Raw genomic sequence first — 24,354 nt, forward strand, 5'->3', positions numbered from 1 at the left:
CAAATGGACCCGGTTCCATTTGTGCACACTCTTGGGACTCGGGAGTTCATTTCACACTGGGATCTTACTGTGTGTGTGTGGTGTTGTTGTATAACCGTATACTCTCCTCCTGAGGCCAGGGCCTTGCCAGCAGGCTTGCCTGCAAAACGGTGGCAGTCACTTGTGAAATAAGACTGTGTGACTAGCTGTTATGCCTGTAGTGTGATTGTTGTTACTTGATAAAAAATGTAAGATGACACTGCATGAAGCTGAACCAGTCTCGTACTAAAACCTGCTCAGTGTTTCTGAAAACAAAAGCTCTATGATGACATTGTCACAGGGATGACATTCAGTAATACAGTATATGCCATTCCCTGTGCCATTTAATGTACATGGTTTATCAAGTGTCAGGACTGTGTGCATTTCTCACACAAAAGAATGGTGGTTATTTGTTTGTTTGTTTTATGCTACATCATATAGCACTGCTACAAATAACCTGTTAAGCCCTTGTCCTGTATAATTCTAGAATCAAGAGGTTCCATGTGCCAAGGAGCCACCTTTAGTGCTATTTAGTTTAGTGTGTATATTGTGGGTGGCATTGCCCTCACCTTGATGCTGTTGTAGCTCTATTGCAGTGGTTCTCAAAGTGGGGTCCTTGAGGGGGTTCCATGGGGTCCCCAGCAAAGATGTTTGAAAACAGTGGAGCTTATAGATCTGCTATTTCTTCTTTGCCTGAATAGTGGAATGTTTTGAATATTTGGGGAAATCTCTTCATGGGAGTGTGTACGACTGGCCGTCGCTTACCTCGAGAACCGTCCAAACAATCGCCTAAATTCGGTGGCATGTGTTTTGCTGACGTCGCAAGGGGGCGCACTCAGTGCAGTGCCAAGAGGCTCTATGCACAGCAGCCATATTGTGAAGAAATTCACAGGTGTTGCCAATGATACTAATGAAGGCTCTGTTCCATTCTGGTCAAACAGAGTCAGGGTGCTGATGTTGTGCACATTGGCTCACTGGAAACACTAAGTGCACACAAGTGCGAAGTCGGTTGGATCAGCGGTTCTCCAAAACCGGCGCCACAATTACACGCAAAGTCAATATGCAAAGCAGGCGTCACTTGCGAATGACCCAAAATTATGCGAATGGTGGGGGCACGCAGGTACTGCACTAGTGTCAACATGACTACGCAACACCAACACAGCATCAACAACACACATCTACACAACACCAACACCGCTGCACAAGTATGAGGCCATGCAGTCTATAGGACATTCACATTCTCTCACACTCAAACACACACACGTAAAGAAACCGGCATGCGGGTACGTTCCTGCACTGGTTCAACTAAATCTAAAGCCCTACCCTAAAGCCTATAATCCATACAATGCGATTGCATGTTAGGTTGATTAAACTCGCAAGGTCTGATGTAAACATAATCCTCCCGCGGTTACCTTTTTCACTGCTTTTACTTGCATGGAAGTGATGTTTTTGTGAGCATGTCGGGACGGTGTCTGTGACTAATTCCTCCTGGCTACCACTGGTCCTTTGCTGTCCCTTGAGGTCCAAAAGTCCCAAAATAAGTGGGTTATGACAGGTCTGCTGCTAACTAGAGTCATGCCCCCATTTCAGTAAGCCGGGCCTTGTGATATTAGTTGTAAACAGGGATTTCACTTTCCTCTTAAGTTACCAAAAAAAAACATTTTTAAATCCCAAGTAGTATGTTGAGAATATCCCCCACACTCTAACTTGCTCTTTGTGTACATGTGGTGGTTCACACAGATTTTTGTCTATACACACAGAACAATCGGTGTAAGGTTTTTTAAACTCTGGGTTAAATCAACACTTGTGGATTTTACTGTGTATGCATGTATTCTCTATAACCTGGGGGGAAAGGGCCATTTACATACTGTAGTAATGCACAAACATACATCAGTGTATTAGTCACTATTATGTCAGATTTGGTTTAATACATGGATGCTACTGCATGTGCATTTGGGTATTTAATCAACGCCTGAGTGCATGTGGTCCGCAGGAGTTTGTGTGCATGTGTGATTGTGCACGCGTGTGATTGTGCACGCGTGTATTAGTCGGTGCATGTGTGTGTGTGTGTGTGTGTGTGTGCGCTTATTTATGCAGCGGACGGTGGGATTTGCCCTGAATATAGGCCAGCAGAATCCCTCTTACGTCAAAGGCAGCCAGGCAGGCAGATAGATGCAGGCTTGAGTTGGTAGTGGGTGCGCTGTTGTGAGCAATGGAGCAAGCTGTTCACCAGACCACCACTGGTGGTAAAGACTGGGACAAGAGACGCTAACGGGGAAGGACGAGACGGGAGCCTACGGTAGGGATGAAGACCGTGCTCGGCCTGCACAAGAAGTGGGCACACGCGGTTAAGACCATCCGCACCCTCCAGGGACTTGTGAGTGTGATGATTCCACTGTCTTGGCTCAGATTTGAGTGGCGTGCCAAGGCTGACATGGGCGTTGGATACATGGTCTCTTATTTGTTTTACTTTTTGGAAAGGGTCAAGTTGGAGAGCTTCGGTCCCGAAATGAGACGTGCACATGTCCACTGTTTGGACGGGGAAAAGTGACTTACAGTATAGCCATATATAAAACGATCAGTAGTGTGGATGCTGATATTGAGGCATCTTTTTAAAAGACAGTAGGCGAAATAGGGTGAGCTTAAGATGCATGTTTTCTTGTCTCTTTTCAAAATGGATACAGGTACCTTTTGTGTTAGTTAACTTTCCAACAATGTGTTTTTAAATTTAGAACTGTTAGTATGGACTTAGGTTGAGTTTATTGCTTGTTGTTGACATTTTGCGGAAGTTTGTGCGCATGTATCATGTGACATCATAGGGGTGTGTGTGTTTAGCTTGAGCTTCAACATGTGTTGATAGTATACTAGTTGTGTTGGATTTATCGCAATAGTATGGGCTTTTATTTTGAATGAAACATGCAGCTTCTCCTGTTTGCTGGTTTGCTCATGGGCATTAATTAAAAATCACAGGTTTCTGTACCAGCTTAGCAGGTGAACCACATCATCGCAAGTTTGCAACGTCATTGTTAAATCCCGTTACTCACCAGTGTTCCATCTCTCTGCCCTTGCTTTCTTGTCTCTATGGTTGTGTTGTGTAATGACAGTGTGATGAACACAGTTAACCCTCGGTATTAATTTATCCATTTGTAACTCAAGATTTACAGGTCCATTTGGTTTCTCTCAGAGTTACATTAACACCATGGATTTGACTGTGCAAGCTGTGTTGCCACATCACACATAATACATTATTAATCTGTTGTGTGAAATCTGATCAACGATTGTAATCTTTCATTTCTCTCCACAGAACCCAGCCATGGAGGAGACCGTGTGGGAGGCCTACACCGTAACCTTGCACAGGGTGAGTCCTCCATTACTGTCGGAGCCTGAGTAGGGCTGCTGCCAGTAGTGGAAAAAGTACTCAAATGTTTTACTTAAGTAAAAGTATCAATACTGCAATGTAGAAGTAAATTCAAAATTTACTAGTACTGATATAAAAATTTACCAAAAGTAAAAGTACTAAAATGTTTGAAAATAGCAGATCTACAAGCTCACAACGCGTCGCATCGTGACGCGTTGTCCTAGGCTATTTTCAAATAGCCTAGGTATAAAATAGGGCTAAAGTGGTTAATGTATGTTTTATAATGTAATCATGTATATCTGATTGATGTAGTGGAGTCCATTGTGGAGTCCATTGAAGTAAAAGTATAGACGATTGGAAATACTCGAGTAAAATAAAAGTACCTTAAAATTGTACTTAAGTACAGTACTTGAGTAAATGTACTTAGTTACTTTACACCACTGGCTGCTGCAACTATCAATAATTTTTTTAAGCGAATATTGAATCGATTACCTTTTCAATTAATCTTGAGGGGGGAAAAAACAGTCTGCAAGAGCCTTTAGAAAGTGGAAGCTTGCCCTTGCCCAGAACCAACATGACGAGAAGAAGTCCCTTTCTGTGATCAATGCTGTCTGTAGGATTTCATCATCATGCAGACATGTTTGGGCATCAACTAAGCCTGTTCTGGCTGTTCTTTCATCCTCACTTCCCCATAACTTGTTTTTGATCATTCGGATGCCTTGCATTTGCACAGGATTATTCATGACGTCAGCCATGCCGTAAAAAAAATAATACTATAACTCTTGTGATTATGTAGTAAGCGCGAGCCGTCTAGAAGAGGGTCTCTCTGTCCGTTTAATTGTCTGGGGCTAATCTTGCAAAAAAACTAATTTATTTTGCACGCTGCCAGTAGGCCAAGGAACTACCTACATAATTTTGTATCTACATATGCTTTTATGTCTTTTGAAATATAATATCAAGGACAGTCCATGTGTTGAAGTGTCCCTGAGCAAGACCCTTAACCCCTAACTTCTCCCCGGGCGCTGTATTAATGGCTCCTTTAGAGCTAGGGTGGGTAATGCAGAGGACAACTTTCATATACGTGCAAATGTACTGTGACAAAAATACCCCAACCGAATGGGGACTAAATGAGTAAATTATATTAAATTTTATAATAGAATTCAATGGCAGTCAGATCAGGCTGAAACCATGGCCAAATATGGAGTCATATGTCATAATAGATGACCCTCATCAATAGACTGGCCGCATGAATTTCTGAGATCCACATGGCAGTTATGACCCAGTCTTGTTCTTTAAACACATGGAATGCAACACATCTGGTAGAGCCAAGTTAATCCTGGTGCTGAGCTCGTTTTCTCATGTACAATAGTCGAGTATAGCCAGTATGTAATAGAGAAAATCAGCTAACTGCCCTAATACGGTTTTCTGAGCCTCAATCCTTGTAAAGAATTGACTATAATCCCTGTGTGTGTAGTCAGTTGCAGTCTGTCTTCTTTCATGTGCAGATCACACAAGCATGTTGCTTAAACGTGCTTTCTCCTTGAACCAAAATACCACATGCAGGAGGAAGGAGCTAGGTTAATATACTGTTAGTAGACTCTTGTGTTCAGTCGACATGTTGACATAGCGTTGTTTTGTGCATTACTGTAACTCGAAACAATTCAAAAGACAAGCTTGTTGGTTTGTCCTCTACTGATACAAAGTAGGCTCTGTGTGAAGGAAGTGCTATTTTCTACCTTCTCTCTCTCTCTCTCTCTCTGTTTAATTTCTATCGTTGAGATGCCCTTGAGCAAGGCATTTGAACTGTTGCTCCAGGGAAGCTACTCACTAGACTAGACGGCAGAGGACTGGTTGTACTGGTCAGCTCGTGTCTAGCTGTTGGTGTGACCTTATGACTGTGAAGTAGGCTACAGCTGAAGAACAGTGTCTGTGCCCAGAATATGTCCCCTGGATAAAGGTTTAGTGAAATTAAATTAATGCAGGCGGATGCTGTTTCTAATGCTCCCAGAGACGATATCAGCACACATCCTCTTATAGCAGTGTAATGTAGACTCACAAAATACTAAATTAATCTTAAAATCGCAGAATATGTGGGTTGGATTACACTTGCCTCTGTCTGCCTGTCTCTCTCTCTCTCCCCCCTCCAAAAACACACACACACACACACACACACACACACACACACACACACACACACACACACACACACACACACACACACACACACACATCCCTGTCTCTTTGACCATCTGGTAGAGACCCAGAGAGATGGGGTAGTGGTGGGGTCATTGAATTTCTTGTCTAATCTCGCCGGGGGGAAAGCGGGGTAGTGGCACACACAGTAAAATCCTTGGTGTTCATTTAAACTTAAACCCTAGTGTCCCTATTCTGGGCATTGCATAATAATAGGTCAACATTCAGCGAAAATAGTAGATCTACAAGTTCACCACACGGAAGAGCTTGTAGATCGTCTATTTTCGGCAAAGATTTGGTATAGAGTATGGACAGATAAAAGAAGGGTGCCCTGGTAATAGGGCTCCTGGTAGACCCCGGTCAATAAAGTACAGGGCTTATGTGGTTAACTTAACTCTGAAGAGTGTGGTTACATTTGTAGACTCTTAAGTTAAATTAACCCATTAACCCAAGACCTGAAGCTGATTCTAAAAATGTCTGTCTAAAATGTCTATGTCTAAAAACCTATGTTTCTATGTCAGTGGTCCTCAATCTTTTTCATGTCAAGGATCCCTAAAATGATATGCATTTGGCCACGGACCCCATCCCAAAATATGTTGTTCCAGGGACCCCCAAAAGCAAAGATTTGAGTTAAAAATGTTTCTTTGAGTAAAAAACTTTCACGATTAACGGGATTTTACTGTCTAGGTACACTATATATATATATATATGCCAGGCTAAAGACATTATAACTAGTACATCTGCAGTGGTTGGAGGTGGTCTCCCTACTCTTCCATTGAGACATTTAGACCCTGTTCTCTGGTAGGACACCCACTGTACTGGTTGACAAGTACTGCCTGAACCCTTCGAATTCAGGGTAGGACATAAAAGTTACGGTTTGTAGCTTTAAAACTACTCCGTTTTTAGATTTAGAAAAAATCATGCAGATAAAATTCACACACACACACACACACACACACACACTTTCTCTTTCTCTTTCTCTCAAGACATTTACCAAGATGAGGATTAGTGTTAATTCCTTAATGCACCCCGTGAAGACACATGAGCTACAATAAACCATTACTACAGATCTCTACTGCCACACAATTAGACACATTCCCCGCCACAGCACTATTATAATAACCAGCCTCACAATCACTTTCTTTAATGCAAATAATGTACAGGATTTCTCCGGGTTGCACTTGGTGACAAGACATACGAGCACTTTACAAAGTAACAACAGTAGGCATTGACGCGTGTCGTGGAATTCTGTATCTGTATTAGTAATTGTTGAGGCAAACGGAGTCGGAGACACTTCACGGTATAAGATAGAAGTTTACGCACCCCATGAAGCCTTGGAATTCGTGGAGATTCTTGTAGTTTTTGTCACATTCCTAAGCCAATAATTTGCTGACTGGGTCATCAAATTATATAATAGATACCAGGCCTGTGCCATGTCATCTTGACTTTGATATTCAGATGGTCAGAACAATATGTTCATAGAACAATTTTATCATAATTCTACCTCACACGTGAGGAACAGGGATAATTAAACTTGTCTAATTCTAACGTGCAGCACTGTGGTATAAACCTTATGCAAAGTGCACGGCAAAGAGTAAACTTTCCTCTCTTCAACAGGATTCAAAGATGGGGTTCGGCATTGCGGTGTCCGGGGGGAGAGATAACCCTAATGAGGAGAGTGGAGAGACTTCCATTGTGGTGTCTGATGTCTTGCAAGGAGGCCCTGCGGATGGCTTGCTGTTGTGAGTGACTGTCATATAAAGGCAATAGAAATCATTGAATAGACCTCTCACAATTATTACATACCGTAATCGCCTGATCTCAATGATCCTATATCATAAATCACCTTTTAGCAGGCCTGCCATTAGAAATGATGATACAAGTTTCAGATGCCAAATGAAGAGGGGATCTCTATTTACATAATATGACACTTAAGAGTTCTGTCTGGAAAATAAGTCATTATTGAGCCTTGTTTTACATATCGATCATTTTAATAGCTTTGCATTATTTGTTTTTATTTGTTTAGGGGCCATACACAAGGGAAATGTTAGGCCAGAGTTGGCTATATAGTTAATTTTCATCTGCAGGCCCTGGGCAGGAAGATCTTAAAAGCAATACAAAAAATGAACTACATTTTGATCTCTGGAAAGATGTTATACCGATGGAAAAATATGAATCTTTAATTAATCAACGAAAAAGGGAATAGTTATGATTTATTCATTTTTAAATTAATGAATGATCCCTCAAGTAATTGCAATGATGTAATGATATTGGATGTTGTATCTGTCACTGACTGGTGGTTGTGTTTTTCTAGTGAGAATGACCGCGTGGTGCAGGTCAATGCCATCGCCATGGATGGAGCCGCCCACTCCTTCGCTGTCCAAACCCTCAGGAAATGTGGCAAAGTAGCAAAAATTGTAAGTAAAGACTTGTGGTTTATTTAGTGAGTCATAATTTCTACACAGTAAACATCAAGCAAAATGTGTGGAAAGTTCTTTCCTCTGATCTTTTGACAGAATTGATGTTTGATCGTGTTATCCACAAAGAAATTACTGACATGTTAAATCATTTTATACTTTCAAAAATGAAACTTTGTGACGTGCTGTAAGCTTGTTGATCTGCTATTTCTGCTATTTAAAAAAAAAAGTATGAACATTTTTCAACATGGAAACGATTATGACGATTATGCAAAATAATTGTGATGATCCCAAATAATTGCAATAAGCCGATTATGTAATAATTGTGACAGGCTTAATTTGAACCAGAAACGTGCATCATGCCATGATGTTTTCCGGTTCAAATCCACTGCCAAGCCAATCAAACAAAGCTATGGGAAAATGAACAGGAAAGGTCTATGAAAACCTGGGACTATCAGTTATGCACAGTTCCTATTCACTGATTGAATTGTCTATACAGTATAAGGGTTCCATAGATCATATCCTCTTGTAACCTAACTTTACAAGTTACCTGTGGTATGAGCTGGATAATGCTCTGTGAACCAGTCTGTTATGAGAACATTACTGCACAAAACATCAGTCTGCAGCACGCCCTGTTGTGCATTTATTTTCTCATGGCTGAATCCCAGTGTATTGTCTTATTATATGTATATTCCATCATGTTATTCCGTCATGTTATCTGTTATTTTTGTATTTCTATTCAACAGTCAGTGAAGAGAGCAAGGAAGGTTCCGGTCAACCTGCTGAACCGCCCCGCATCGCCTGATGATCGCGTCTTCAACAACGACTTCAACGAGGACTACAACTACGACCAGGACCGCCGCAGCGTGTACAGCGGTCGCAGCGGAGGCGGCCGCGACCACAGCATGGAGAGGGAGCGAGTCGGCGGCGGCTACATGGACTCTGGCTACCAGACACGCGAACGTGACTACGACAGGCGTGAGCGAGGACGGAGCGCGGACAGAGAGCTCAGCCCGGACAGGCCGCACAAAAGGGACGGCAGCCGAGGTCGGACTTTGGACCGGGAACACAGCCCGGACCGGCGCTACAGGAGCGAGCATGTGCTCGACCGCGAGCGCGAGCGCAGCCCAGACAGGAGGTTCCGCAGCGACCGCGATAACAGCCCCGACAGGCGTTACCGCAGCGAGCGAACGCTCGACAGGGACCAGAGTTCGGACCGCCGGCACCGTAGCGACCGAGCTCTGGACCGGGGTACCCACAGCCCCGACCTGCGCCACGGGCGCCACAGCCCGGCGCGCGACCCCAGCTTCGACAGGAACCGCGAGCGCATCCCAGGCGACCGGGACCACAGGAAGTACGACGAGCCCCTGAGGCGGAGCGGGAGCCGGGAACGTCTGGACAGCTCGCCCTCGCCCGCCCCCATGCCCATCCCTCTGCCCCGCCCCCCTCAAGAACTAGAGCCACTGGAGAAGCCCCTGAGCGTGCTGCTGCTGAAGAACAGGCCTAATGAAGGTCAGACAACAAACAAAAAACATTCCAATCAACAGTCCTTGATTGTCTTTTATTCACAGGCTTTTGTGTAATTGCGCTCACTCAGTCATAGTAGAATATTGCTTTGTCTACAAACTACTGTAGATATGTAGGAAAATAAATTAAGAGTACATAAAAAACTTAGTGCTACACAAAGGTACACATGAAGATGGTTTTGATATCCTTGATTATTTAAACAAAATGTTACACTTTTGTTCTAAAATGACATTTACTTTTAATTACATTTTTGCCACCTACTCTTGCAAAATATGTCATTTTAAATTCATTTGTATTATTTATTTTCTTATCCAAAATGCACATGTTTTGCAACACAATTGAATTCTTCATTTACTGTTCATTTGGTGTTCACACTGTGATAGTGACATAGACCATTGCGTCTTATCACCACACACATAATTTCATGAATGTTTTCTTTAATTGTATTGGATTCCACTGGTGCATTCTGTGCCTGTATTTACAATTTATGAATGAATGCTTATCTTGTTTTGTAGAGTATGGCCTTCGTCTGGGCAGTCAGCTCTTCATCAAGGAGATGACCAGTACAGGCCTTGCGAGTAGAGATGGGAACCTACAGGAAGGTGACATTATTCTGAAGGTAGGTTTCAGCATCCTGAGCTCATGTTCTTATGCGTAATTTAGAATTTAGACTAATTTATTTGCCGAAAAGAGACGATCTACAAGCTCGCAACACGTCACATTGGGATGCGTTGGAAGCTTGTAGATCAGCTTCTTTCTTTGCAGGACACCATCGTACAATGAAGTATAAATCAGGCTTTAATATCGCTTCTAACTAATGCCCAGTCCAACAACTTGCAACCACTTGAAACCACTTTCCAACGCAACAGAATCCTAAAACTGTGGTTTTACTGCTCAGTCCACACACAGGTACTCAGAACATGGGAGCAACGTGATTGTGATCAGCTTGTGTTGCATCTTTTTGTTTGCGATTGGAAACGCTTGCGACGCAATGAGCAGGCATGCGCTGACAGACCCATACATAATTCAGACCGATGCAACTTTTCTTTGCAATGTTCCGCAATGGCTTTGTCGCATTGCAAATCTTTGGTGTTGACTGAGCTTTATGAATCGCAAATTATAGACCCTGTTGGTCATCATAACTGAGGGTAATGAGGAGTGTGCATTAGTGAGCAGTGAGCACCTCTTCTGGTTGGCTGAAGAGCATCTTTTCAATTGCAGTTACAATGTAGGCAATTACAGCAGCAGCTTTTATCCAGAGTGACTTACAAGTGCGAGATCGAAATAAGCAGAGTGGTAAGCATGATTTCTAGCCTACAAACAAGGTAAATGGTCACATATGTACGTAGAGTGCATTGCGAACAATTTATATTGCCTAAAATAAACTAGAATACCAGGTAAACAATGAACATAGCATGTTGTTATATGCTATCTAAATAACATTCTTAATATCTCTTTGATGATCATCATTTGAATGGATGGGTTTTGTCTTTAGCAACCTGCAAGGAATTCTAGTCAATAAAAATGTTTATGTAGATAAGGGTCCATGAATGCAGAACTAAGTTTGAAAGCATACATGCTGTAGGCGCATAAAACAAAGGCGTCTGACAAAGCAAAGGTCGAATGCAACATGCAGCCCTATGCAAAGACATTCAAGCCACAAGTTCTTCCCGAGGGAGAATCCCTGTCATGTTCCATTCAGTCTACTTAGTGTTACAATTTTACACCTAAAACATTATACTGGATGCTGGCCAAATGATACCCAAAATGTATTTTCTCAGAGCGTAAATGTCAACATTAATAAAAAGAATATGCGGATAACACTCCTTGGAGTCGAGGGCCACAGCAACCTTTTAAGAATGACTACCACAATCACTGTTTTTGTTGGTCTCCTTAATCACTGTTTCAGCTTCTTTCTAATTCTTCGCTCAAACCTCTCCTGTACTTGTAGATCAACGGTACGGTCACGGAGAACCTCTCTCTCAGTGACGCGGGGAAGCTCATTGAGAAGTCCCGCGGCAAGCTGCAGCTGGTCGTGCAGAGAGACAGGAGGCAGGTGCTGATTCGAATCCCGCCGATGGCCGACAGCGACTCGGAGCTCGATGGTGAGGCTTAAAGGCAGCAGCTCCCCTATCCACTTTTAACGGAATAACCTTGGCCTGTCAGTGGCCAGCATGTTATGTAAACCCTACCGTTGAAGGACACTGTCACACCAAAGCAATGAATTGTCAAAATGAACATTTGTGTTGTGCTGTTCATGATTTTGAAGTTTGTTTTGTATGTGTGTATTTGTCACCAAAATCTTGTTTGTCAATGGGAAAATAAAAGCTGTGTATATTCTACTATTCACGTTCTTCTATACTTCACACAATCTGTCATGTGAGCTACAGAGCCATTTATAACCACTTAAATCTTATTATACTTCATTGACTGGGGTCCCACATGGGGTCTATACTTTGCCCCCTCCTTCGTCGAAAATAGCCGATCTACATGCTCACAATGCGTCGCAAGGCGATGCGTTGTGAGCTTGCCTATTTTCGCCGTTCTTTTATTATGACATGCCCAGAATAGGGACTCTTCAAAAGAGATTTGACTAGCTATTTTCTGTTAATTCAACTGGTTCAAACTTAAATGAATTCTCTGTCTATCCACATGCAGATTTTGGTTGTCTCCGCCAGGCCGAAAGGCATGACCGAGACTATGTTTTGCACCCTGTCTGTCCCTCTGTGTGTCCGTGTGTGTCCGTGTGTGTGTGTCTATCTGTGAACAGCTAATCTCTGGCATCGTTGACTTGATTGCAGCGAAACTGTGCACACACACTCCCTGGATGCCAGAGCAGAACCTCTGCCCCAAATGTTTCACATGGGTTATAGTGCCACCAGGAGCCAGAGTTTTGCAAAAAAATAAAAGTACAGTACTCCTACATATTTCGTCCAAAAATCACGCAAGTCAGCATCGCTATAGTCATTAAACCAAACGGGTCTTTCAGATTTTTCATTCCCACTAGGCTGAGGAAGAAATGCCACATGACATTTTTCAAATCAGCCTCATGGTGGCGTCATAACAGGCTGTTTCGTGTTTTTACCTATAACTGCACCGATCTGTGTAAAACTTTGTATGCACACTCCCTAGATGCCAAGGAAAAACCTTTGCCCTGCATTTTTCACATCTGCCTTTTATAGCGCCACCAGGGGGGGTGACTTTTGTAGAACACATTTTTTAATATTACTTATAAATTTCACGCAGATTTTTGTGGCCCTGTTTTGAACAAAATGCCGCAAATCATGAATGCAGCGTCCGATTGCGGTGAAACTTTGCGCGAACATTCGCACATTCTTTTAACATTGCACTATTTTAGCACCACCAGGAGGCTGATTTTTGCAAAACATATTTTATTTATATTACTCCTACAAATGTTTTCCAAACATCACGCAAATCAGTACTCATTATCTCTATTCAAGTCAAGTGATCAAGATCCGTACGATTTTTCATATTCCATCCTGATTGGCGAATTCCGAACATTGCCGACCCACAATAACCCACCTGACCTGGCGGTGACCTGTGCTCCGAGGAGCACTTCATCTAGTTTTTATTATTGTCACATGGTCAGATGACAGGCAGGGGCTGGACTAGATGGGAGGATAGAATGTCCATCTGAGCATAGCTTCTGCAGGGAGGTGACACCATACGCTCTGCAGGCGTGTGACCCACTTTATGTGGTTTAGGGACTGTGCAGTTTGTGTTTATGTATGTGTGTGTCAGGGGCTCTGCATGCGTGCGGCTGCACTCGCTGGCCTTTGAATAATCCACACTCATAATCCAGCCGGTGGATATTAAATTATTTTATGGTCCACATTACAATCACATCTTGGCAAATGCCTGGCTCGTGCCACCAATTGCGTTTTTTCCCCCCGCTAAACGTGTTCAAAATGTCTAAAACATCCACATCACCTTCGCGTGTACGCCTAGTTCATGCCTATCACGTGATAACGTTCTGTAAACATGTTGAATGTGAGTGATGTGTTGAACATGATGCACTGGAAATTTGGATGGGAGTTTTTGATTGGCTGTCATTGTTTCTATCCATCAAATCGCTCTGAAAGTGATCTCGACGATATCGTCTCTCCGGCTTTTTGGTAAACGGAGAATACATTTTCAGGTGGGTTGCCAATTTCATCCGGTCAGGAGCAAGACTCCATTTATCAGGTTAAATTTTTATAGTGTTCCAGTTCCAAATTTGTCTGCTCTGTCTTGTTTTTGTTTTGTTTCATCACATTCAATTTCACTTATTTACCCTGTGTCTGTTCTCTCTCGTGATTGAATGAAATTGGTTTCCCGTCCTGAAAATGTCATACTTGCATAGTTACAGAGGTAGCTTTACATGTTTGTATTGAGTGAGTATCATGACCCTTGGTCTCCTGAAGCCATTTACAGTATATCATAAATTATAATATCAGAGCTTCAGTGAGAAGTTATATCTCCCCATTACTGAAGAACTTTGGACAGTTGTGTGTGGGTGTGTCCACATGCCTGCATGTTTTTCTTTTTTGTCCAACATTAATAACATTAGGTGCATTAGCTGTACACAAATGAATTGTTTGCATAATCAAATGCCATTGTAGACTTAAGCCCGATGATCGATCTATACTTTATCATTATGACCGCGTCGCTCACCAAAAATAACAGCTTTTGGGTGTTCTGTAAAAGAAAAAGAGCTTGCACATCCACCATAAAAAACAGGTTTAGGACAAACTGATCAAAGACGGGTAAAAGCAAATGCAGTTCGTTCAAATAGGGTCTTCATCGGAAAGACCCCATGTGGGCCTTCCTTCTGATGAAGAGCGTATACGGGTCGAAACATTAATAAACTGACCGGAGCAATTCATTTGTCAGTAGACTCCACTTGTTTTTACCCGCTTTTGGATGTTACGTACCCACGTGTTTGAGTTTTTATATCATATCCTAGCAGAAAAAAACTCCCGCACACCGTCTTCCAATGCAAAATATTCATGGATTCTTTATTGGGAAACATGTTTCGGTCTGTTGAAGTTTAAGACAAACGGTTGTGTCTCCCAATAAAAAAATCCCTGAATTATTTTGCATTTTAAGACTGTGTGCAGGAGTTTTTTCTGCTACGTTTATCGGCCCTAGTTTGGTGCTCTCTTACGCACCTGTCGCTCTGTAGGTGTGCAAAAGGCTTGCTTTTCAGTTAAGTCCTCCTAACATGTTGATGATGTTGTGTTTTATAGATATCTCAGAGATTGAGTCGTACCGCTCCTACTCGCCTCAGGATGAGCGGCGGGCTCACCATTCTGACCTGTCTTCCCATTCCTCCAATGAAAGACTCAGAGAGAAGCCCAGGTAAGCAATGGCATCTATCCTACAGGTATGAGTAGCTATAGCAGTGGTTCTCAAAGTGGGGTTAGAGGACCCCCAAACTGTCCTTGAGGGGGTTTTGTTTTTGTCGCATTCCTAAGCCAATAATTTGATGACAAGCAGGCGTTCCGGTAGGAGACACAAAGAGTCTCCTTTGTGTCTCCTACCGGAACCCCTGCTCGTCATCAAATTATTGGCTTAGGAATGCGACACGATGGGGTGAGTAATCGATAGAAAATAAGTAATTTTTTGGGTGAACTATCCCTTTAAGTTAATTTATCTTAAGACTAACAACACAACATAGATTTTAAAAAAAATCAATTCAAGTCAGCTGAAGTAAAATCAGACTTTTGGATCATGTAGCAACTTTGCAGAAGGTGATCTACCAAATAAATAACCCTAAACAATTGAATGTTAATAGGGAAGACCCACCCAACAGGCTGGCTAAAATGGGCGCCATGCCAACGCCATTCCGAATTCCAGACAGAGCCATTGAAGACCCGCCCCCTGTTGCAGCAGAGAGGGAGGAGCCCCGTCCAGAAACGCCCCCTGGTATGTCATTTACAGCACAGCAATAACATGTCAAAAATATGCTTTTTTAGGATAAGGATATTTATGGGATAATTTAGGATTGTTTGAGGAGTTTTCTCCAAAAATATATACTCTACTCAAACTCCCTTTTTGTGACAGTCGGCGTTACTAGTTGTGAGTGGAGTTGTGAATTGCTTACCAGGTAGAATATCAGGTTCCCAAACAATGTGTACTAGTATACCATGAGACAAGGCCAGGTGTGCCATGGAATTTTGTGACAACCACACATTATTACTGTAATATATACTACTACTACTGTATACAAATAGTTAATGAATTATCTTTTAATTAGCTATAACAGTACTTTGTGTGTACTCATTTCCCAATACAGAGGCAAAGTCTATACACTAATGAATATTTGAACCACTTTCAGCCTGGCACAACTTGTAATCTTTTCAGACAAATTTTCAAAATGAGCAGATCAACAAGCTCACAATGCGTCGCATCGTAAACAAGACAGTCTGCCTTATTCCGTTCTTCCTTTCCTTCCAGCAGTGACTGTGGCTCCCAGAGTTCACGCTCCCCCCAGGGTCCCTCTGAAACCGAGCTTAGAAGACCAGGAAATATATGGGTTTGTATTGTTACTTACTGTACACAATTGGTTGGATTATTCAGCACAACACATGGTTTAATGACTCCACATGACACTGACATGCTTTCAACTCTGGACCAAGGGCTTTTTCTCAAAGTATTTCTGTTGTCGTTCAGACCCAACACGGTGATGGTGCGTTTCCAGAAGGGTGACAGCGTGGGTATGAGGCTGGCAGGAGGCAACGATGTCGGCATCTTCATCGCAGGCGTTCAGGAGGACAGTGCCGCAGAACAAGAAGGCCTGCACACCGGAGACCAGATCATGAAGGTAACCTTTCCTTCAGCTTTTATTTGTTATTTTTTGTTGTTTTTCTTCTTACACATGTAGTCCCCTGCTAGCCTCAACAGTTGGTCATGTGGAAGGGTCTACAGTAGAGGAGCACGTGTCTCCTGTGATAAACATGAAGTCGTCAGTCGCCTCTTCTCACTTGACAGTGAGGAGTTTCACCAGGAGGGAGTAACGCATGCGGAGGAACACAATCTCCGATCTAAATCTTCCTTGCTGAACAGGCACACTACACTGACCAACCTGTAGGAGTTGCTAGAGCAGTAGCCTCGGAAACCCATGCTTTTTTTTTGTTACAAAAGAAAAAAAGCCTGGGAGAGCCATGCAGGAACGATGGTCTTAGGACCTTGTTATCTCCTAACCAATCAGAGTGCAGAGGGGTGTCGCTCTAAATTTGGTGACGTCAGCGTGCTCCGTGCACAGGCCGGGGGGGGGGGGGGGGGGAGGGGAGGCGGGGACATAGATTGGTGAAGCAGTAGGAAGCCCCGCACGAATCCGGGCGGCTGGGTTTGGATCCGCCCTTCAAGACCATCGATTGGGCTCGTTCTCTCAGTCTACTAGTGCAGTGAGTCAGTGACAAGAGACCTCCCTCCCCTGCCGGTTGTCGTACCATCAAACACGACCAATAGTTTTTGTTAGAGAGCACTGCGTACGATTTGAACCCCTAGTCTCTGTGTGGTGGGCAGGACATTTTCCCCTGCGCCACCTGGACGCCCCCCCTTCTATGTCTATATTACCCCTTAACCCTATATGCTTTTTGACCAGGGTCCCCCAGGGGTCTATAAACGGTCCACTCCTTTTTTCCCTCTACACCAAATCTCTCCTCCTCTGAACCCTCCAACTGCCAAACAGAGAGGAAGAGAGTTTTTTTTTTAACCACACGAACCATAGCATCCCTATTCTGAAGGCGAACATTCTGCAAATAGCAGAACTACAAGTTCACAATGCATCAAATTGCAAACTTGTAGATCTGCTATTTTTGCTGAATGCTCGCCCCTAGAATAGGGATGCTAGGGTTCATGTACAGTAGTTAATGACCACTGCTGTATTGTGTCTACGCTAGCTGCGTGTCTAAGAATCACTTACTATTAATTTGTGAAGCGACCGCATTCATAATTCATTAATTTTTTGTTTCTTTCTTATTTTGTGTGTGTGTGTGTGTGTGTGTGTGTGTGTGTGTGTCAGGTGAACAACATGGACTTCAGAGGAATGGTACGTGAGGATGCTGTTCTGTACCTGTTAGAAATTCCTAAGGGAGAAGACGTCACCATCCTTTCTCAGAGCAAACCTGATGGTAAGCACAGTTACACATTATGATCATAAATCATAAATAATATGGTAAAGTATACATAAAATATGAGATAAAAAAAAAATCCTATTACATATTACCATCATATAAAATATGTGAGTTTACCCTGTATATAAATTACATACAGTTGGCATTCCATACCAAATTGATAAATACAGTAATACACTCAAGGTCATGCTATACTGTAAGGTATTTGCACATTAGTGCCAGTATGTCACAGACAGTATAGCACAACAGTGAGTGTATTATTGCTGTTATGATAGGCTCTGTGCATACAGTCCTTAGTCCTGGGTTTCCAGAAGGTGGCATACCCGTTTCCTGTTCCGGATCAGTTTCCCATAGCTTCATTTGAGTGGCTCTGCAGCCGATTTCATGACACCTTCATGTTGTGTGTTTCCAAATGGTTTTGTTACATTATTACTCTCTCAGAGTTAAATTAACACTCAGGATTGTACAGTGAACGCCTCTCAGTAAATCACAATTTGAGTATTTTATACTTTGGCTATTCAAAAATAGCAGATCTACATGCTCACGGCATGTCGCAAAGTGACGCACTGTGAGCTTTTAGAGAATTGTTCTTGATATATACTACTCTTCTGGTGGTCCCTAGCACAAGCATCTTTTCAGATGGGGGGTCCGTGGCCAAATACATATCAATTTGGGGGTCATTGACATGAAAAAGTTTGAAAACCACTGGAATAGATGATGCACCAGTCATTAAATTGAAACGCAGACTAACAGCGTGTTTGTTTCTCTGCATCCTGTTCCAGTGTACAAGGATATCCTAGCCTCTGGCAGAGGGGACTCGTTCTTCATCAGGACCCATTTTGAGTACGAGAAAGAGGCCCCTCAGAGCCTTCCCTTTGGCAGAGGACAGATCTTCAAGGTGACAGACACGCTGTACGATGGCAAGCTGGGCAACTGGCTGGCCATCCGCACAGACAAAGACAACCAGCTACTGGAGAAGGGAATCATTCCTAATAAGAGCAGGTAGGGGTTTGTGTGTGTGTGTTTCTGTGTGTGTTACTGTGGTACGTGGTAGGTTAAAAAGAGGAGATTCTGTGTACATCTTGTACCTGTATTTAGGCCTGGTGCTGGACATCAAGGCAAGAATCAGAAAAAGAGGTTAAAGCTAAAAACAATTTTATTAATGGCGCAACGTTACAACCTTATAGGTCTCCATCAGCAAAAATGTTGCAACATTCTATTGTTACTTAGAGACATGATGAAAAAACGTTGTCAGCATCCTGTCCTCTGTTTACATACAGTAATAACAACAGATGAAATGTCTTGTTGCCAATGGTTACAAACAAAAATTGGAAACTTCAGCAGGTGGTGTTTACGGCCTGAAACCGACTGTGAGAAGCATACACAGTCAAATCTTCGGTGTTCATTTATCCATTTGTACACTCACAGAGTTGAAGTGTACACTGAAGATGTTACTGCGTACTGCTCATGTTCTTATTCCATGTTGTTTTGTATGACAGGGCAGAGCAGATGTCCAACGTCCAGAATGCCCAGCGAGCAGCAGCCGGCACTGACAGAGGAGACTTTTGGAGGCTCCGAGGCCAAAGGAAGAAGAAAGACATGCGCAAGAGTCGAGAGGACCTGACCGCCACCCCGGTCGCCACACGCTTCCCTGCCTATGAGAGGGTGGTGTTACGTGAAGGTAAGCCCAAAATGAAAGGGTGGTCTTACAGTAAGTGAAAGTAACTCGATGAGAGGGTGGTCTTAAGTGAAAGTAACCTCATAATAAGAGGGTGGTGTTACCTTCATGTAAAAGCTCGAGTATCATGTATTTTTTCTTCAAAAAGATAAAAAGCTAAATCTAAACGGGTTATCCTAAATTAAACTTCAGTTGGTTTAAACTCAAAAGGTACAGACTGGTAACTCCAGTCTACAATCACACTCCATTTTAGGGTTCAGATTTAAAAAAAAATATCGACACCAAGTTAGTTATGCCTTAGAACCGACAGACCCCTATAACTCTGAGAGTTGCAGATCTGTAAGAGATCATTTGGTTCTTAACTAATACATAATTTAGCTGGGGACCCCCTCAAGGACCCCTGGGGGTCCCCGTACCCCCTCTTTGAGAACCACCGAGATGGAGAACACAAATAGGGCTGAGTGAGACTTCTTTTACGGCCTGACAGCCATTCAGCCCAATTAATTCAATTCAATTCAATTTTATTAAAGTGTCAAATCACAACAAGTTGTCTCAAGACACTTTACATGTAGAGAAGAGACCCGACATCCCACCCTGAGCAAGCAATTTTGCGACAGTGGCAACGAAAAACTCCCTCTTAACTGGAAGAAACGTCAGGCAGACCCTAGGCTCTAGGGTGGCGTCCTTCTGCCTCGACCGTGTCGGGGGAAAGAAGAGAGAGAGAGGGAGAGACAGACAGACAGAGGAGAGACAGAAAGAGATACAGTGCAAGTAGTAACAATAATGATAGTAGCAAATATAATAGTGTAAGATAGTATATGATAATATAATATAGTACAGCAATAGTGTGTATGCAGTATATAATGGTATAATATAAGAATGTTAAGATAATATACAGTATAGTGTAGTGGTATAGTATAGTGTAGTGTAGTAGAAATCCACGGTCGTGCTCCATGGAGAGGCCCGGTCCGCAGTCACAGTCTTGAGCCGCAGCTGGGGGTCCGTAGTGACAGTCCATGGACCTGCGACGTGGGAAATAAAAGAAACTCCGGGGAGCGGGTCCCCGGTTGTAGAATTAGTGGCAGGCCTTACTAGAGCGTGAATCCGTACAGGGTTAATTACGATTGTACCAAATGGGACACAAACCCACACAACCAAAGGGAGGACGAGGCAATTAGACACAATTGCACCCGAGCACCACCTAGTGGCTTGATCCATCAAACAACCATACCACGCTTTTATTCAGTAGGTCATGGCACAAATAAAGTACACAGTACACACTCACAGTAGACTCTACTCTGAGTAGAGGGTAAGTAAGTAAGTCATGACTGGGGCGGCCAATCTTAAAAATAGAAATACTTTTGTTATATTACATGCTTTTCTGTTTGTTTCTTTTTTTTATTTTACCTATAGCTCACATTGTGGTGTGTTTCTTATTTGTTCTAGCTGGATTCAGGAGGCCTGTAGTCATATTTGGTCCAATCGCTGATGCAGTCAGTGAAAAACTGGCCGCTGATCTGCCCAATGAGTTTGTCCTTGCCAGTAAGTATTTGATTTGTACAAAAGTTTTATTAAATATGGTCCTAAACAGCTTGTCATGTCAGCATAGAATTATGTGTGATAAAAAGCAAAAAAATAAACAGTTTATATAGTCAATAGTCAAGTGCAGTCAGTGATTCTCAAACTTTGTAATTTCCAGGACTAATGATATGCAATTGATTCGATTTTTATGTCTGGGACCCCAATCTAGTTATAGATTGTTAGATATGACTTGGTCCGATGGTCTGTCTTTTGATTCAGAATGCCTTTACTGTCTATGTGGGTCCTGATCCCCAAGTTGAGAACCACTGGTCTAGCCTCTTGCCTACATGTCTGGAACTGTATGTAAGGCTCTGTTGACGCTGATATGTGGTGTTACCATGTCAATTCTTGTATTTGTGACAATCAACAATAGTGATTTTGATTTTTATTCCTTTAGAAACTGAGCCCAAGGATGCAGGCACTGAGCAGTCCTCAGGTGTGGTGAGGCTAAACACCATTCGACAGATCATTGAACAGGTATTGTAAACAACTGTCAGCATTTACTACTTCACCATATTTGTCACCCTCTGCCTCAAAGCAGAATACTAATTGAATTGTACATTTTCATTCTGAGAGAGTGGGGGCAGCAATTCATGACATATATTTGTATGGGTTAGGGTTAGGGTTTGGCACCAAACAGGGTTGGTCTGTATGTATATGTACTGTATGTATGTACTTTATGTGTGATCTTACAAAACCCTACAAAAGTGTTCTGTAGGTATTTTTAATGGTTAAAAACGGATTGACCATTAAAAAAAAAGAATCAGACTGTGTGTTCAAGGGTCTTGAAGCCTCCAGTGTTTGCCCTTGACTCCCCTTGTTTCCACAGGACCTCCATGCTCTGCTGGATGTGACCCCCAAGGCAGTGGACACCCTGAACTACACCCAGTGGTATCCCATCGTGGTGTTCCTCAACCCCGACAGCAAGCAGGGCGTGAAGACCATGAGGAACCGCCTCGTGCCCGGCTCCAACCGCAGCGCACGCAAGCTGTACGAGCAGGCTCTCAAGCTGAAGAAGACCTGCTCACACCTTTTCACTTGTAGGTCGACTCGAAAGCCAAATCTCTTTGCCCCCGAAAATAGCCGCTCTACAAGCTTGCAATATGTCGCAACACGGCGCGTTGTGAGTAGGGTTGGGATCCATTAGGATTTTAACGATTCCGGTTCCCTAACGATTCCTTCTTAACGGTCCGATTCCTTAATGGGTCCCTTAAACGATTCCTATAGGGGGTTCCAAATGGACCCTTGGGGTCCATTTGTACACTATTAGAGTTATGGTGGTCCTTGAAATTAAAAAGTTTAAGAACCACCGGTATAGCAGACGTGAAGTCCACATACCAGCTCTGACAGTGTGATTAAAAACCGGTTTACGGAAACGGTTCCAAATGTGATGAAACCGATTCCGGTTCCTCAATGTTGGATCCGGTTCTTCCGGATCCGGAACCCAACCCTAGTTGTGAGCTTATACATGTAGATCTACTATTTGTTTGCAGAATGTTCGACCTCGACCTTTTATGACACACGCCCAGAATAGGGTTCGTGTGGTTAACTTCATGTTTCTTGATATGCTTCCAGCGAGCGTCGACTTGAACTCAGCCAATGATGCATGGTATGGTAGCGTCAAGGACTCCATTCGAGAACAGCAGGAGAGAGCTGTCTGGGTGTGTGAGGGCAAGGTACGTTTATTTAAATTGTCTGTCTGCTACTTGAATGGATTTTGTACGGTTGCTGTCAGATCTTTATTATTTATGTAAAACTGAACTTGCTCCCATTATCCCTTAATGTGGAGATACTGTTGATGGGCACTGGCATTCGTTGCTCTCGGGCAGAAACCTCTTGAAAATCTCCATATTTCAACTTTTTATGTTTTTTTGTAAATGAATGGCCTACTTTGTCATTCAAGTTGTTAGCTAGCTAGTATTTTCTGATCGGCTATTTTCACTATTTAATCTTTTTAAACGGTAATAAAAAGGAACAGCGTTGGACATACGAAGTTTCCACCCGACAGCAACGCATTGAGACATGCATGTCTCACTGCTTCTCCTCTTATAGTCAGAAACAGTTATGCGCTGGGTCTGACAAAAAAATTATAAATAACATTTTCTAAAAGCCACCTCTCTTCTCTCTCCCTCTCTCTCTCTCTGGCAGCTGGACGGTACAGAGGAGGACCTGGACATCCATGATGACCGCATGTCCTACCTGTCGGCCATGAGTGCAGATTACCTGAGCATGGACAGCCGCCTGACCAGCGACTACGAGGACACGGCCGACGAGGGCGGGGCCTACACCGACAACGAGCTGGACGAGCCAATGGACGAGCCCCACCACCATCCCGTGTCGGCCATCAGTCGATCGTCGGAGCCCGTGCTTCCGGAAGAGGTAATCGTCGTCTCGCAACCATCTCGTCGTTGTCATGTCAACCGTTTCTATCATGCATGCCATTGTATACCAAACGTAGGGGCTAGATTCGCAACCCATTTTTGGGCCGCGGACCCGTTTTTATGGGTTGCGACTTGCGAGTAAATATCAGTGTTTTAATTACATTTCCTGCCTGGAAAAAAAATTGTTTGTTTATTTTTTTGTAGAAGTTTACAACAAAAAAATCATTTTCAAAAATTAAAGTATCTGATCTACAAGCTCACAATACATTGCGATGTGACGGGTTGTGTGAGCTTGTGTTATTTTAACTTTTTAACTTTGTAGTTAATCGATAATGCATTTAGTGTATGTTTGGATCTCAGGGAGACAACTAATTTGTCCTTTGGGTTTCGAGCTGGAAATGTTTAGGAAACCCCTGATGTATGTGGGTGTTATTTATGAAGTTATAACTTCTCATTCATGTATTTACCACCCCCCCGCCTCCATCTCCACCTCTAACCACCCCCTCCATGTGTAGAAACCCCACCCTGAGCCAAAGGCTCGTATGAGGAGGTCAGGAAGCAGAGAGGTGCTTACCAGAGACCCCAGCCCTCCCCCGTCCTTCATCCCTGAACCCCCAAAGGTGAGACCCTGTCCTGTCTCAATCCACCACCATCCTTCACCCACCACCACTCCCTACCCCCACCACTACCACTAACACTACCATACATAGGGGCGTCACAATTCTCTAAATCCACCATTCCAATAGACTTTTTGACTTTAAATTTGACTTTGATTTAAAATATTTATCTCACGGGCAATTTTTTTTGTTTTTTTGTTCTAATCCTGGTTGCTTTTACAGGTTAGGAAATTGAAGCTGTTGTAAAGTTCTATTCTGCTATGTAGTTGCCGTTCTTCTACAAAATTGCACTGTGCACTCTTCAAATCAAACAGAAGTTGCCATTCAAGTGATTGATGGCAATTGTACTTTAGATTTTAAGGTCAGATTTTTATTGATCGTTTTTTTTCTTTTCGTTTTTTGTGACAACCACTCTACCACACCACACCACCAATTGGAACACT

General features: G+C 43.0%; 1 protein-coding gene across 5 annotated transcripts in view; it reads left to right on the plus strand.

Moving 5' to 3' along the window:
• tjp2a (tight junction protein 2a (zona occludens 2)) overlaps positions 1–24,354 on the plus strand; it is a 55,288-nt gene that overhangs the window by 21,561 nt on the left and 9,373 nt on the right. For 4 of the 5 annotated variants that reach the window (XR_013932507.1, XR_013932508.1, XM_080419518.1 and 1 more), the window contains 19 exons: positions 3,323–3,376; positions 7,187–7,311; positions 7,884–7,986; positions 8,733–9,498; positions 10,029–10,132; positions 11,465–11,618; positions 14,763–14,874; positions 15,311–15,441; positions 15,973–16,051; positions 16,189–16,339; positions 17,543–17,651; positions 18,437–18,656; positions 19,154–19,335; positions 20,779–20,874; positions 21,311–21,390; positions 21,743–21,953; positions 22,489–22,589; positions 23,062–23,292; positions 23,810–23,914. Coding sequence is in view for 3 of the 5 variants with exons in the window: in XM_080419518.1 (XP_080275644.1) it covers positions 3,323–3,376; positions 7,187–7,311; positions 7,884–7,986; positions 8,733–9,498; positions 10,029–10,132; positions 11,465–11,618; positions 14,763–14,874; positions 15,311–15,441; positions 15,973–16,051; positions 16,189–16,339; positions 17,543–17,651; positions 18,437–18,656; positions 19,154–19,335; positions 20,779–20,874; positions 21,311–21,390; positions 21,743–21,953; positions 22,489–22,589; positions 23,062–23,292; positions 23,810–23,914 (3,114 nt within the window). In the remaining 2 variants the exon portion in view is untranslated. The remainder of the gene's footprint in view (positions 1–3,322; positions 3,377–7,186; positions 7,312–7,883; positions 7,987–8,732; positions 9,499–10,028; positions 10,133–11,464; positions 11,619–14,762; positions 14,875–15,310; positions 15,442–15,972; positions 16,052–16,188; positions 16,340–17,542; positions 17,652–18,436; positions 18,657–19,153; positions 19,336–20,778; positions 20,875–21,310; positions 21,391–21,742; positions 21,954–22,488; positions 22,590–23,061; positions 23,293–23,809; positions 23,915–24,354) is intronic. The other variant, XM_080419519.1, reaches the window with a different exon arrangement.

Source organism: Gymnoscopelus braueri (assembly GCF_963280865.1).
Source record: "Gymnoscopelus braueri genome assembly, chromosome: 22".
Taxonomy (NCBI): domain Eukaryota; kingdom Metazoa; phylum Chordata; class Actinopteri; order Myctophiformes; family Myctophidae; genus Gymnoscopelus; species Gymnoscopelus braueri.